This window comes from Macrobrachium rosenbergii, chromosome 27 (genome assembly GCF_040412425.1).
Source record: "Macrobrachium rosenbergii isolate ZJJX-2024 chromosome 27, ASM4041242v1, whole genome shotgun sequence".
NCBI lineage: Eukaryota > Metazoa > Arthropoda > Malacostraca > Decapoda > Palaemonidae > Macrobrachium > Macrobrachium rosenbergii.
In genome coordinates this window covers 37,832,009-37,847,008 of record NC_089767.1, presented here as the reverse complement: position 1 = coordinate 37,847,008, position 15,000 = coordinate 37,832,009, and the positions used below count along the sequence as shown (strand labels likewise).

The 15,000-nt window shown below is 36.1% G+C and overlaps 2 protein-coding genes across 6 annotated transcripts in view; both read right to left on the bottom strand.

Moving 5' to 3' along the window:
• The window catches only part of LOC136853663 (uncharacterized), an 18,810-nt gene extending 8,852 nt beyond the window's left edge, over positions 1 to 9,958 (bottom strand). For both annotated transcript variants that reach the window (XR_010857522.1, XM_067129587.1), the window contains exons 1-5: positions 9,805 to 9,958; positions 3,926 to 4,039; positions 2,525 to 2,631; positions 1,102 to 1,280; positions 292 to 481 (exon numbers count right to left, since the gene is read on the bottom strand). Coding sequence is in view for 1 of the 2 variants with exons in the window: in XM_067129587.1 (XP_066985688.1) it covers positions 292 to 481; positions 1,102 to 1,280; positions 2,525 to 2,631; positions 3,926 to 4,039; positions 9,805 to 9,820 (606 nt within the window). In the remaining variant the exon portion in view is untranslated. The remainder of the gene's footprint in view (positions 1 to 291; positions 482 to 1,101; positions 1,281 to 2,524; positions 2,632 to 3,925; positions 4,040 to 9,804) is intronic.
• Positions 9,959 to 13,746: 3,788 nt separating this feature from the next.
• Positions 13,747 to 15,000, bottom strand: part of LOC136853659 (uncharacterized) — a 27,283-nt gene continuing 26,029 nt past the window's right edge. For all 4 annotated transcript variants that reach the window (XM_067129578.1, XM_067129579.1, XM_067129576.1 and 1 more), the window contains one exon: positions 13,747 to 14,159. In XM_067129578.1, coding sequence (XP_066985679.1) covers positions 14,005 to 14,159 — 155 coding nt within the window. In that variant the 3' untranslated portion in view covers positions 13,747 to 14,004. The remainder of the gene's footprint in view (positions 14,160 to 15,000) is intronic.

Genomic DNA, 15,000 nt, shown 5'->3' with positions numbered 1-15,000 from the left:
AATTTGTGTGGCTAACTTTCTCACCTCTGGGTTTATTTGCCCTACATAAGAAATTTCGAGGATTCCAGCTTCTATTTATCTTTTACACAAGTCATCCTGTTGATCAATAACTTTCAACGACGTGGAAATGGGAGTCCTTTCAACACTGAAAGTAACAGGACCCTCTAGTGGAGACAAAGCATCTTGGTAATTCTCAAAACTTTAAGAGACTGTCAATTTCCCTAACTACCAGTGGAAGCTTTTTCTCTATTCATTTAAAAACTAATAACAACAACATACGAGTAAGCATACCTTATATCTATTTCGCTTTTCTTCCACTCGCCATGGCTGTATGAAGTAATGAACTGCTTCGTAAAACGGCTTATTTTTCTTGGACTTCGGCTTATTTTCCTTGGGCTTCAAATTGATACATTTTACGTACACAGCATCCTCGGTCATAGGAGTTTCCTTATGTTCCATTGCAATACTCTCACTCCTCAGTCTGGAACATAAGGGGCAGAGCCGATGAAGGGAATAACAGTCATGTACAGTATCAATGAAATGGGCAGGCACAGGTAGCACTGTTTGTGATACGTGTGGTTAAATCAGTTCGTTTTTGTGTGCTTACAGTAATGCTGTTACAGTATATATTTATTTACGCGGTTAAATTTTTTTATGTTATGATTCTGTAATGTGTTTTTGTCATGGATTTTAAGTGAATATATGTATATATATATATATATATATTACTAAAAGGACCTCATTCAAACTGGATGGTATCTAATGGAGTTTTTTGTACGGATACTTGATAATGTGGACTGTTTGTCCACGAAAGCTTGTAACTTTTTCTGAATAAAAAACTCCGTTGGATACCATCCAGTTTGAATGAGGTCCTTTTAGTAATTCTGCTAATGCACAGAACAATTGTGTATGTGATAAAGTTAATATACATATATACATATATATATATATATATATATATATATATATATATATACACACACACACAAGTCCTGCCAATCGCGACATTCCAATTCTATAAAGATGTTAACTAGTGCAGCACAATCTCCTAAGTACAAATAGGACTCTACATCAGTAATCAACTAACTTTCAGGTCCTTACTTCCACTTATTGTCGCACTGACTGTCGTAATGCCCAGGTTCCTGTTCTACTCTCAGAATTCCTTGATAAGTACATCTGGCAACACTGTCTGCAACACCATACTCGTGCAGTCTGTCCTTGTAAAACAATAAAGTCAGTCCCGATTCCTCCGTAAGGGGTTTCTTCTTGGAGCATACAAGCTGGAAGTGTAGAATTCCTTTCAGACAAATTTTTACCAGTGATTAAACAAAGTATACGGCATCAACATTAATTTTCCAGGTTTACAAACTGGAACCTACGAAAATAAAAAAAAAAAGTCATGATTGTCTTCTTTTTATTCGAAACTTTAAAACACAAGAAGTAGAACAAGACTGATTACTATTACGATTATCATTATAATTCATGATGTCATGTTTCTTATCAAAGAAATTAAAGCCACGACATTGTCTAATACGTTTCCATACCAAAACAAAAAGTCTCTTATGCTAGAAATAAAACAAAGCAAGATATCAAAGGATAACAAAAATAAAACCAAATGTATATAACTGATAAAAAATATTATAAGATACGCAGACACATTAATATGTAAATAAATAAATGAAAAAGTACAATAAGAAGGGCTTAAAAATTAAAAAAAAATAGCTGACTGTACCCTTGAGCAAGACTGTACCGTTGAGCAAAAGGCGTATACCCAGTGAGTACCATTGCTGTGAAAATTCATGGCACAGATGTCAGTGTTATTTGTAAACCAGCAGTGCAAACAACGCTAATGCTTCAATTAAATTAGCAACACACAACTAAAAGGAGACTTTGAATGCACCCTTACAATATGCATGCATATGCAAATGCTGACTGTTACAGCTGACTGTCTTCGAAACAGCAGTAATGGTTACTACGATTTCAAGAAGTTCTGCAGAGAATATAAACAAATATCAGTAAGACAGGAATGACGACCCTAAACAGGGGCAAGAGTGCCTCTCCGGTATGGCCCTACTGAAAATAGAAATAGTTTAATCTATTTATGAGTTCAGCAAAGTTTCAGCTGAAGCCGCTTCAGTCACGAAGCGTATTTCCCTAGCACAATACTGCATTTCATCAGCATCGAAACGTTGTCCGGCTTCAAATAACGGAATGGTATGTAAAATTTCGGCCAAAGGCAAAGCGCTCGGACATATGGGGTCATTCGGCGCTGAAAGTGAAATCGACAGTAAAAAGGTCTGAAAGGCGTAACAGGAGGAAAACCTGGCAGTTGCACTATGAAACAACTGTTAGGAGAAGGTGGAGAGCAAGATGGAAGAAAGAATATTTGAACGGAGGTACAGTAAAAGGAATGAAAGTGGTTGCAGCTAGGGGCCGAAGGGACGCTGCAAAGAACCTCAAGCAATGGCAAGCACGGCAAAAGCAAGTATTTGGTCAAAGTCTTGTACATTAACAGATATCTCACCTGCTTTGGCTTCTTTAGCTTGAATTTCAGGAGGCTCGGGTGAAAGGGCTCTATCTCTGGGATGATACAACCGGGGGTATGGATGTAGTAATGGGAGGAATTCCATACTGAAAGTAACAATGTTTTGATAGACACATCAACTGCTCGCTCTCGGAATTCTGGTTATATTGAGAGGACAATTTTATTCAACAACTGTTGGAAAACCAAGACTAAACCTTTATTGATCTTAAACGTCTTAACATAAGTTCAGTAACTATAAATGCACTTTTCGAACACTTTCAAGATGTACCAGACTATTTCTCTTAGATATATCACTGTGCACCACGGCGTCTTTTGAAGTCGGTGAAGGCTCTCTCGTTTTTTAAGCGTGAATGCTTCCCTAATACCGTTTATCTTTTCTCGGATATGTGATAAATCAGTGGGATATCTTTGTTAGGACACTTGCAATAACAATTGTTTAAAAATGAATGTTACAGAATTATCTCTGGTTTAACTGTGAAATACGATTTTATCCTCCTTGTTATATATATATATATATATATATATATATATATATATATATATATATATATATATATATATATATATATATATATATATATATATATATATAATATATAAATATATATATATATATATATATATATATATATATTTATATATATTTATATATATATATATATATATATATATATATATATATATATATATATATATATATAATATATATATATTTATTTTTATATATATATATATATATATATATATATATATATATATATATATATATATATATTATATTTATATTTACAGATATACATATATATGTATGTATGTATGTATGTATACATACATACATATATGTATATCTCAAATGTAAATATAAATATATATATATATATATATATATATATATATATATATATATATATATATATATATATATATATATATATATATATATATATATATATATAACAAGGAGGATAAAATCGTATTTCACAGTTAAGCCAGAGATAATTCTGTAACATTCATTTTTAAACAATTTTGATTGCAAGTGTCATAACAAAGATATCCCACTGATTTATCACATTTCCGAGAAAAGATAAACGGTATTAGGAGGCATTAACGCTTAAAAAACGAGAGAGCCTTCACAGACTTCAAAAGACGCCGTGGTGCACAGTGATATATCTAAGAGAAATACTATATTATATATATATGTATATTGTATGTATATTATATATATATATATATATATATATATATATATATATATATATATATATATATATTACAATTATATGTACAGTCCTGTGACTTATGTGTGTGTGTGTGTGTGTGTGTGTCATGATGAAAAAGATATATTTAAGGACAAACAAATTCTTATTATTCAAAACTTACCTCTAACATCTCTTAGGTAATGGTAATCTGCATCTGCATTCAAGTAAATGTAGCATAAATAGATCCCCACTGAACATAGCAGGAGAGATCCAGAAAGAATCCGGAAAAAGCGATCTGAAGAATCCAGAAAACTTCGTGAGAAAATGATTCCATGAAAAAATGATTCCTGAAAAATTCATGAAAAAAAATGATTCCTGAAAAATTCATGAAAAAATTATTCCTGAAAAATTCATGAGAAAATGATTCCTGAAAAATTCATGAAAAAATTATTCCTGAAAAATTCATGAGAAAATGATTCCTGAAAAATTCATGAAAAAATTATTCCTGAAAAATTCATGAAAAAAAATGATTCCCGAAAAAATCATGAAAAAATTATTCCAGAAAAATTCACGAGAAAATGATTCCAGAAAAATTCATGACAAAATGATTCCTGAAAAATTCATGAGAAAATTATTCAAGAAAAATTCATGAGAAAATGATTCATGATTCCATAAAAATTCATGAGAAAATGACTCCGGAAAAATTCAGAATATTATTCCAGAAAAATTCTTGAGAATGTGCTCATGAATACTTGAGCAAATGGTAATTACTACAAGTTACTGTTCCAATTATCTTTAAGACAATTAGGATTGTCTAAGAGTAATGAGTAGTAATATATATATATATATATATATATATATATATATATATATATATATATATATATATATATATATATATATATATATATATATATATATACAGTACAAAGTGTCTTGTCTCAACTAAAATTTAAAATGCTTTGGCCCTTCTAAAACCTTCTGCAACACATTCACTAAATTGTTATGGCTTTTTACAAATAGCTATGTGGTTCACACCTCACTGAATACTATTTATACACGTGCAATTAACCACAGTGCCCACTCAGCTTCTCGAATTCGTCACACTTTTTGCGACACGCTTGTCACTACAAAACCTAGGAACCAATGGAGGAATATGAAGAAATTCTGGCGTCCTTAGTGTCAGGAGGAGGTATATATATATATATATATATATTATAAGAATCTACTGACCACTTTTTACTGGACCTTGTTCTAGTTTGAATCCTGCTAAGGACTCCACAATTTCTTCATATTCCTCCATTTGGTTCCTAGGCTTTGCAGTCAAGTATCCCTTAGTTTAACTAGACCACTGAGCTGATTAACGGCTCTCCTAGGGCTGGCCCGAACGATTAGACTTATTTTACGTGGCTAAGAATCAATTGGTTACCTAGCAACGGGACCTACAGCTCATTGTGGAATTCGGACCACATTATAACGAGAAATGAATTTCTATCACCAGAAATAAATTTCTCTAATTCTTCATTGGCCGGTCGGAGAATCGAACGCGGGTCGAGCAGAGTGCTAGCCGTGAACGATACCAACCCGCCAATGAGGAACTTAGGCTTTGTAGTGAAAAGCGTATTGAATAAAGTGTGAGGAATTCGAGAAGATAAGTGGGCACTGTGGTTAATTAAACATATACAAGTTGCATTCAATGAGGTGTGAATCACATAGCTATTTGTAAAGAGCCATAACAATTTAGTGAATTTGTTGTGAAGGTTGTAGAATGGCCAGATCATTTCGACTGGGACAAGACACTTAAGAATGTTTTCGCTGACAAAAGAATTTCACGGTGAGGGTCGTGCAGACGCACGAAACACCAGTCGTAAGATGGCACCAGCAAGCCACGTGTCAAAGGTCACAAGGTCAAACCTGGGTATGGGACCAGTCGATTTTGGTCATTAGAATCAGAATTAATTCTGATGAATACCCTTAGTGCCGTCTGGCAACACACACAGAATCGTAATTCTTGTTAGGGATTGCTGTGAGAATATCAGGAACTGAGACGGGCACATGCGTATGTGCCAGGGTGTCTATTCTTTTGTGCCTGGCATCTGCTCCACCCAGTTAAGGCTAATATGCCCTCATATATCACCGGCGTTTAATCACACCTCACCGCAAACTCTGATACTGAAGCCCTGTGAGAAAAAGTTAAGTCAAGTATATCTTAGTTTAACCAGACCACAGAGCTGATCAACAGCTCTCCTAGGGCTGGCCCGAAGGATTAGATTTATTTTTACGTGGCTAAGAACCAACTGGTTACCTAGCAACGGGACCTACAGCTTATTGTGGAATCCGAACCACATTATAGCGAGAAATGAATTTCTATCACCAGAAACAAATTCCTCTTGTTCTTCACTGGCCGGTCGGAGATTCGAACTCGCGACCAACAGAGTGGTAGCTGAGAATGGAACCCGCTCACCCAGCGAGGAACTGTGAGAGAAAGGTAAGACAAATTCACTGGCAACAGGATGTACAGGTTAAGAGAAAATAATACACAAGAACAGATACTAATGATGATGATAATGTAGTATAAAAATGTTTCGTCTTATTAAAACAAATGATATACAGATTCGATAATGATGTAATGAAGGCACGTGACTTCAAGAAGTTCTCCTCTGATCGAAAAAGCAATGTAGAACAGCTGCTTCATAGGCTCCATTCATTAGAGACTCAAGATTCCACTTTTTTCGTGATTTTTTGAACTTATAGTTTTTGGTCCTTTCTCGTAATTATCATGTGGAATTCATAAATGTTTGTTGTTTCTCCTACAATGTACAGCTCAACATTCTGTTCTTGTCCCTTAGAACATTCAAGGGGTCTACATATTATTATTTGAGATTTTTAAAATGTCTTTATTTTCCTTTTGAATCTTGTATAAGACACATGACTACTGATTACTGTATAGATATGCAAGTCGATGATAAAGGGTAAAATACCCTTTCATTTAACAGAGCACCAACAAGGATTAAGCGCTAACAAACCGGTCAGGGGGTATTAACAACTTAACACAGTGTATATAGTCCCCGCTCAACGCGTTCTCTGTAGAGAACATCCCGTTTTCTGCGGTGCCTTCACATCAACCTAAGGTCGAGCAGAATATATATTTGTCACCATAATTGTAAATTGTATATTTGTTGTCTTTCTAAACAATCATGCTATATGTACAAGTAGCGAGTTATTTATGTTTTGTGTCAGACATTATTGATCACTATGTTTTCTGTATGAAGCTGTCCTGTTTTTGTAAGGAATTAGTTTGACCTCAGGTCACCTGTAAATCTTTGTACCAGCGGTCTCTGCGGAGTACGCAGACGTCCACATCCTGCTTTATAAGCAGCTCGCTTCATCAACAAACCTGTGTCGTAAACCTAAAACCACACAATATAACCAGAGACATGTCACGGGCCCTAGCAGTCATAATCCATCGGCTAAGGCTAGGATACCTGTGCACATGGCAAAGAATAGTAGACAATCCTCAACCATGCAAGTACTGTGAAACAATCCCAGAAGAACCCCTGGAACACTACCTTCTTGACTGTACAGAAACAGAACAGCTAAGAACAAGTTGTGAAGGTAATGAAAGAACTGCTACCCAAATAACAAAGCACATACTGGCAAACATCCATGAATTTGCAGGCTTCCTATGCTCCTACCCACCACCACGGTAACTCTAAAGAATCCATACCTTTAACCACCCACTCTCCTTCCCAATTCTCAAATCAGACACAACAGATCCGACCCAGACAACAAATTTCAAAAGATGCTGACTTTTAGAAATCACTCCCTCCCCTATCATTCCATCCACCACAATCAACACCCAACAAATACACAAAAAACATACAGACACAAGAATTAGGACCGGACAAGGAATATGGCTTTAGATCACCATGAGCTAGCATACTAGCTACCTGTGCCTACTACTCAATTCTTCTTTTTTCCATCTGTTGGCCTCTCCCACTAGCCAACACTCACTGCTATCATACTTTTATCCTCATCTGATGGGTACCTTAGGGTTCAAAGAGGTTGCAACCTTGCCTGTTAAATCTTTTCATTTCAAAAATCACCCCCACCAAAATCATTTTCATGCATCATAATAAAGTTTTCATCCAATCTACCCATCTCACAGACTCATCATCAACATAGAGTTACAGGCTGCTCTAGGAGCAAGAGCCCGTGCTGGCACAAGGCCAGCTAAATCTAAAACAACAACAATCAACAAACCAATACGGGCTGCTCTGGGAGCAAGAGCCCGTCCTGGCACAAGGCCAGCTAAATCTGAAACAACAATCAACAAACCATTACGGGATGCTCTCAGAGCAAGGGCCCGTGCTGGCACAAGGACAGCTAAATCTGAAACAACAACATCAATAAACCAGCAGTACTAGTCTTCCTGCTCATTATTTCGAAACTCTCTCACAAGTGCCTCTTCGTCTTGCTTCTGCTATCACACAAAGAACGATCAATTCTTTGTCACGAATCCCGCTATCTTGAGACCTTTCGATCTACTGATAACAGCTTCAGTATTGTTGCGTTCTTCACTTGAAAATTAAGCCACGCATACTACAACAGAGGTTCGCAACAACTGAAGTGGTCTCTGGGATTCATATCAATTAGAGATTGATTGAGCATCATCATTGGGGAAAATATTTCCAGGTATCAAAAATCACAGTGCAAATTATATACATTTTCTTTCTTCCTTTGTACAGCTATACTGCTCGTAGGTTAGATTGTATCATGCATGTGAAAAGGGGTGAGATGTTACGGAGCGCCATCAGTAGACTGCCTGTCACGTCATCTTTATCTGGGTCAGTTGGCAAGAGATGAGATAAGCCTGCACTATGACCAGAACAGTCTCTTGCAGGACAAACAAAAATGTTTTTCAGTTCCTAACCCTCTGACAGTTCTACGGGATGATGGGTACAAATTTCAGTAGTTATGGAAGCCTTAAAATTTTGTAAGGTTTCTTAAAAGCAACTTTGAGGTGTCCTTTTTTTCAAACCGGAGGTGTCCGAATGACTTAATTCCTTCCGTTCACAAATATTATACCACATGTCATTTAATATCCAATTCAATGAACTTATCAATTGTAACTCCCCTTACCCCTTAGTTGCAAGTTATTCCCATGGTATAGTGAATTAGATATTAAACAATATTTATGGCTTAATATTTGTGAATATACTGCAACATTTCTCGAGGAAAAGAAGTTCACGAGCAAAATAAAAAATATATATTAAAGAAATCGACCTCGACTGTTTATTTTTCCGTGAAAGCTATGGACGAAGAGAAACACGTGACATTCCCTTCCATAGATCCCAAAGTTGAAAACGCCTCGGGGATAAATTGACGGCGACTTGAAATACAAAATTGTCATTTCAAAGTCATCCTCTGTCAACATACCAATAAACTAAAAGTTTTACAAACAGCAAGGGTAATTCTAAGGGAGATATTGTTCATTAACGAAATTTTCTGACTGGGCAATATAGAAAAAGGGTGTATATGATGCAGTTCGGGTGAGATAACTTGAAAAATATAGCGTCTTTTGTTTCTTCTTACGTAGAAAAGCTCAACCGGTATTTCTAAGTATTAGCTCCGCACAGACTGTATGGAACTAGGGCAACACGAGACATATTAGGGAGCCATGTGCTCAAGAAGGGATTGGCTAAGGAAATCTATTGTAAAAGGAACCATACTAACCTAACGTACCCTATCTAACTCTACCTACTACCTTTTACCAAAAGTTTCTCTATAACACTGCGCATGCGCGATATCAGACATAATAAGTTCTGACGTTAATTACAGGTTAATTACAGTCGACCGACAAAAATAACGCTAAATTCTTGATAAGCATCCAAAATACTATAGAAAAGGTCAATTTCCAGGATAATGCTTGTCGCGGAGGTATTACTTTGACGAAACTTCTTTTCGGAGTTGAGCTCTTTCTCAGATTTACCACAAAGTTCAAGCGATCAAATTTTCACCAGTAACATGGAAAAAACGGAACAAAGACTGCATACGTACTTTTGAATGCTCCCATTATTACTTTCTGTCACACGCACTGTTTTGGTCATCGGTTTACAGAAAAATAGGACATTACTGTAGTGTAACCGTGGAATCGAATGGTATCGCGGAGGGCGTGGTGTCCACCTTGCCTGAGGATAAACTAATGACTGATGTACCCACAAAAGTTAAGCCGAGCAGCAGTACAACGCGATAAGACGTAGATAACGGTTTCCTGAACTAGCTTTTTTATTTTCGGTTGAATTTTGCATTTCGCCAAGGCTATCGATAATTGCATTCGCCTAGTGGTGTTGTTCCTTTCAAAGAAAAAAAAAATACCGAAAGCTTCTCTCTGACCGAAAGAAAATTCGTTAATCTCACGACTCACGAATTTTTTCCATCTCCGGGTCATTTTCGTAAAGACAACAACCACATTTTTACTCATTAATAATAATAATAATAATAATAATAATAATAATAATAATAATAATAATAATAATAATAATAATAATAATAATATGCTTCAGAAATCAGGGGTAGATGAAGCCTCACATAAATTGAGCCCAAATTTTTCATATGAAAACTATAACGCTCTGCTCTCGATACCTTGAGAAAATCAATAAACTTACGTTATCTTTTTTTCTGTGAGTTTGTTCTCATGCTGTTCGTGAATACGACATTCTGAAGACTATTATTCATCATTGCAGCAATGACACTTTGGCACTTTGAGGATCAGTATCTAAAATACAAGAAAGAACAGTATCAACCAAACGCTAAGACACTGTACAGCGGATACAATTACCTCGCCTCAACTAATGTTTCTAGACTGACGCTTATTCTGAACTCTAGAACATACAGTCCCTAAGTTGCAGTTAACTTACAACTTGTGACTTTAAAAGACCAAAAGAGAACCCCCTCATATAATGTTTTTTACTCAGCATTAACATGTAAGAAACAAAAAAGTATGGCTTCCCAAGACATGGTAACAAGCTAATAATGGATAATCATCTGGTATAAACAAAGAAACCTTAACATGAGCAGATGCACTCTTACCTGTACTATAAGATGTAGATCATGCTATTGATCCTGTTAGCTGTATGCCTAGAAAGATGCCGAAATAGAGTGTGTTAATGAGATACTGAGCCTAAGGACGAATCTAGGTCTAACACCAGCAACCACAGGTATAAGACTTGACCTGTAGCAAGTATCAGACCTAAGGGCGTAAGAATGAAAAAGTTTGTGATTACCATCGCCTAATTAAAACACAGAAAATGTATGACACCCCCAGATTTCTGCCATTAAAACAGAGATGATGCCAATATTGAAACAATAAAAGTACACATGAAAAGAACTGATATGCTGAAATCTTAGCCTAGGCCTCCTGTACTTAAAGAGACCTTTTCACTGCATTTCTTGTAAAATGCTTCTTCACCTAACCCGTAAATAAAATTTACCTGGATGTGCCTACCTAAAATCCTTGGTCTTGTAAATTCAAAGTTAACTAGCACTAACTGGGCAAAGAATGCCTTCCTCATTCTTAGTCTATGACGAATGCAAAAGGCGAAAAGTTGTGTAAATTTCTTGAACTATTGAGCCGAGTCTTGGCCATGGAGTCTGGAGTAACCAGCAAGCCAAATGCATCCCGTTCCTAGGCAGCTTACTGGTCCTTGTTAGGTCCTCCTTCTCGAAATGTTGACGCTTAGCTCCGCAGGGGGACTTCAAACTTGTAGTCTTGGAACATGGCATTATGTACCCTTCATTTGATATAACATGCAAATATATATATAGCCATGAACTGAATAATTAAAATCTTGATTGAAGCTCGTTCTTTCGTCTGATTGACATCATCAGACCCAATGAAATAAAAGGGACAGATAAATCATATTTATGTAGAACAGGGGCTCTCTACAAGGTCAGTTTCTTGATAACCTCAGGTAAGTAGGATTCAAAAACAATAAAGGGTAATCGAGGGTCTATGGAAAACAGACCTGGGCTATTATCTAAATTCCACCCTTTTTGAGTCAAGTCAGGAGGTCACAAAGGGCTCGAAAAACCCTTGAAAGGTCACCAAGAGATCCAAGCATCTAGTTCACAAGTAGTTTCATCATGTCCATCTTTTGTTTCTTCTAAAGAACCAGGTTTTAAGAGGGATTTTGCAATCTGTCTCTATAGGAATCCCGATCACAGTACACAGATAAAATTCAGTTTAGAATTTCAGTTACACATTTTTTGCTTTTGTCTTTTCTTCGCTTGCATGCTCTTATGGTCTGTTAGCTCCATTTTAAAGCATTCTGCTTCTGTAACCAAGCTAAACATCTAACTCAAACTGTAATTAGGAGGGCTTCTATCAAACTCACGCCAGAGGTCATCAACTTTGAAAAGCATTCAGTGGATCTAAGGGCAGGAAAATTCTTGGCCCTACCTATCTGTCATTATTAAGACAAAATATGAAAAACCTTTCAAAAGATACCATATACTTTTCCAAGTCAATGAAACCAGTATGAAAATCTTGCAAATATCCAAACCCATGTTTGCCAAAAAGTAAAGCACCAGAATACTGTACTTCTAGTGGCAGTAGTGTGACCCTAACCTACTTCTTGGGACTGACATTGTTAAATGAATACAATCATACAACCCCCATTTATGATGGTGGACAAACTGCACAGACTGCTGGGAATCCTTGGGATGACCCATGCGGTAGAACCACCCTCAAGTTATTGATGTGACAATCATATTGATACCTCTCAGGTCCAAAGATTCTCATTTGGTTGATGTGACCGTCACAGCCACCACTGATGGCTTTGATAATGACCTCCAATACCAGCAGTGGTATCCCCTTTCAGTAATCACCAAAATGAAATGAGGGAGTTGGACTGTTTGGATACCAAAGACAGAGGAGCAAAATAAATCAAACGAATAATCAGGAGGAAGTAATGAGAAAGAGGGAAATGAAAATTACTGGCTCTCAGTTGAACCAAAAGAATGGATCCACAGTCAGGCAATAAACCTATGCTAAGGGCAGGCTATCAGGCATCAGATCCCTGGTATTGGGTCTTAAGCCCGCCTCATGTTGCATAAATCCACCACGAAAAAGGTGCCTAGTGTGGGTTCCAGTCATAAATTTAAGCTGCATTCTCATCCAAAAATTATTTGAGGTACCTGTTACTTTTTACAACTGTTAATTATCCAAGAGCCATTTTAAATCAATTTCAGATATCCTTTCCAGCACAGAGCAGGGATAAGTGTTGTCAAATGGCAGCCACACCACCACATCCAGTTTAAAATCTCTCTGAAAAAGTAGGTTTTTGAAATTTATGCACTACTAATTCTACCGTTTGGGAGGATTTGCTCAGACATTAATAAGAATGTGAAATAATCTTTTTATCATTGTACTCAAAATGATATATTTTTAATTTTTTTAGGACTTATGCTTGTGACCTCGTGATCTTGCAAAGATTACTTTTCCATAATCAAGGGGCTAAGGGATTTTTTTGTGCCAAATTTCAAGAATATCCGATGAAAAGTGTGATAAAAATATAAAAGAAGAATAACAATATGGACAAACAACAATTAGCTTGAAAAAAGTAGTAGTGAAGTTATATACCAAGTGATCATAAAAAAATTAAATGTAAAAAAATTCTCAACCTGATTGCTTTTCCAAATATACATCTAAAGAAAAATCAAAGGAACAAAAAATTCCTTATTGTCTCCTTGATGCCATCCCAATTACTCACTCGCTCTCGGAGTTTACTAAATGTTTCTATCTGTATATCCATTTCATTATCCTGTTGGCTGGGAACTGGTAATTTCCTGATACAAGCCTATTTGCAACTACTGTTGAAAGGTAAAAGTGGGCATCTGAAATGTTTATACATTGGCATTAAACTTACACTGTACCAAGGATAATGCCCACTATATGAACCTCAGTCTCCAATGGTCATAGCAGGTCATGAAAACAAAATATAAAAACATATCAACTTTATTTTCCTCAATTTACAAAAAAAAGAAAATAACTTAAGCAACAATTTTTGTGGGAACAAAAACATATTAGAATACAAAGTCTACTTCGGAGGTGTTATATTCCTTGCTCCATTACAACTGCATGCCTCATTCAGTGCAAGTGATACATTCATTATTCACAAACTGGTACACACTTCATAGTATAGGCAACACAGTTTAACAAACATATCCATTTCATAAAAAAATATCAATATAGTATACTTACGCAATTAAGTCTTTGCAATAACAATATTTCCTATATACATCATCAATGATACAATGACTCTGATTACCATAACGGTTAATTCGTGATACCTCTGAAGTTAGTTCAAATTCACCATTATGAAAAGTCAGCGTAGCTTCTAGCTTTGCATTTCCTGTAAACAAAAGATTACAAGATTTATTTTACAACAGATTCACAAGTCAAACCATAAACAGAAGCTGTGCACAACTCCCACATCCATAAGTACATTTTATACAAAGAACACTTCCACACCATTAATTGTGGCTTGTAGTAGGAGGAAAATCAGAAGCAATGTTTTATATAAATGGACAAAATGACCTGGATGCAAAAGGACAAAATACTAACTTGCCATCTGATATATCTACTTCTGCATCGTCCAACGCAGAAATGGTTTTCTCCTTCTGCATCATCTAATGCAGAAATGGTTTTCTATCTTTGCTTGGGTAAAGATACTGTAGTCCCATGACTCTGGCCCTCTGACTCCGTTGCGAAACCTGACTAAAATCTCCAATATCTTCTCACACCTTCATTGGGAACACCTCATCTAATTTTATTATTAAGTTTAATACATTCATCCAACTTGCCCTCTTTCCAGCGAGAGTAGTTAACACTGAAGGTGGTTGGGATAATTCCATACTACTTTTCTCCCTATTATTAAATTTCTTGATGAAGGTTTTCGGTTATTCAGCTCTCTCTGTAAAGAAATATCAGCCCTGCTTTCCCTGGTTTTCATCTTTTTCGCCCTATTTTCCTGTGTTGACAGTGAGACACATTTCCAACTAAGCCAGCAGCTTTTACCATACAGTGATGCATAATGAATCAAAGGGTTCCTTTCTTTTGGTCTCTCTTGGACAGGTTCTTATGCCCAAGTGGATGGAGGTAACAGCACCTGTCCATCCTAATTTAGAACAAAATGTCATCCCAATCTCACCAGGGAACTGGTTTTGTGGAAAATTACTGAAGCTCAAATTCTC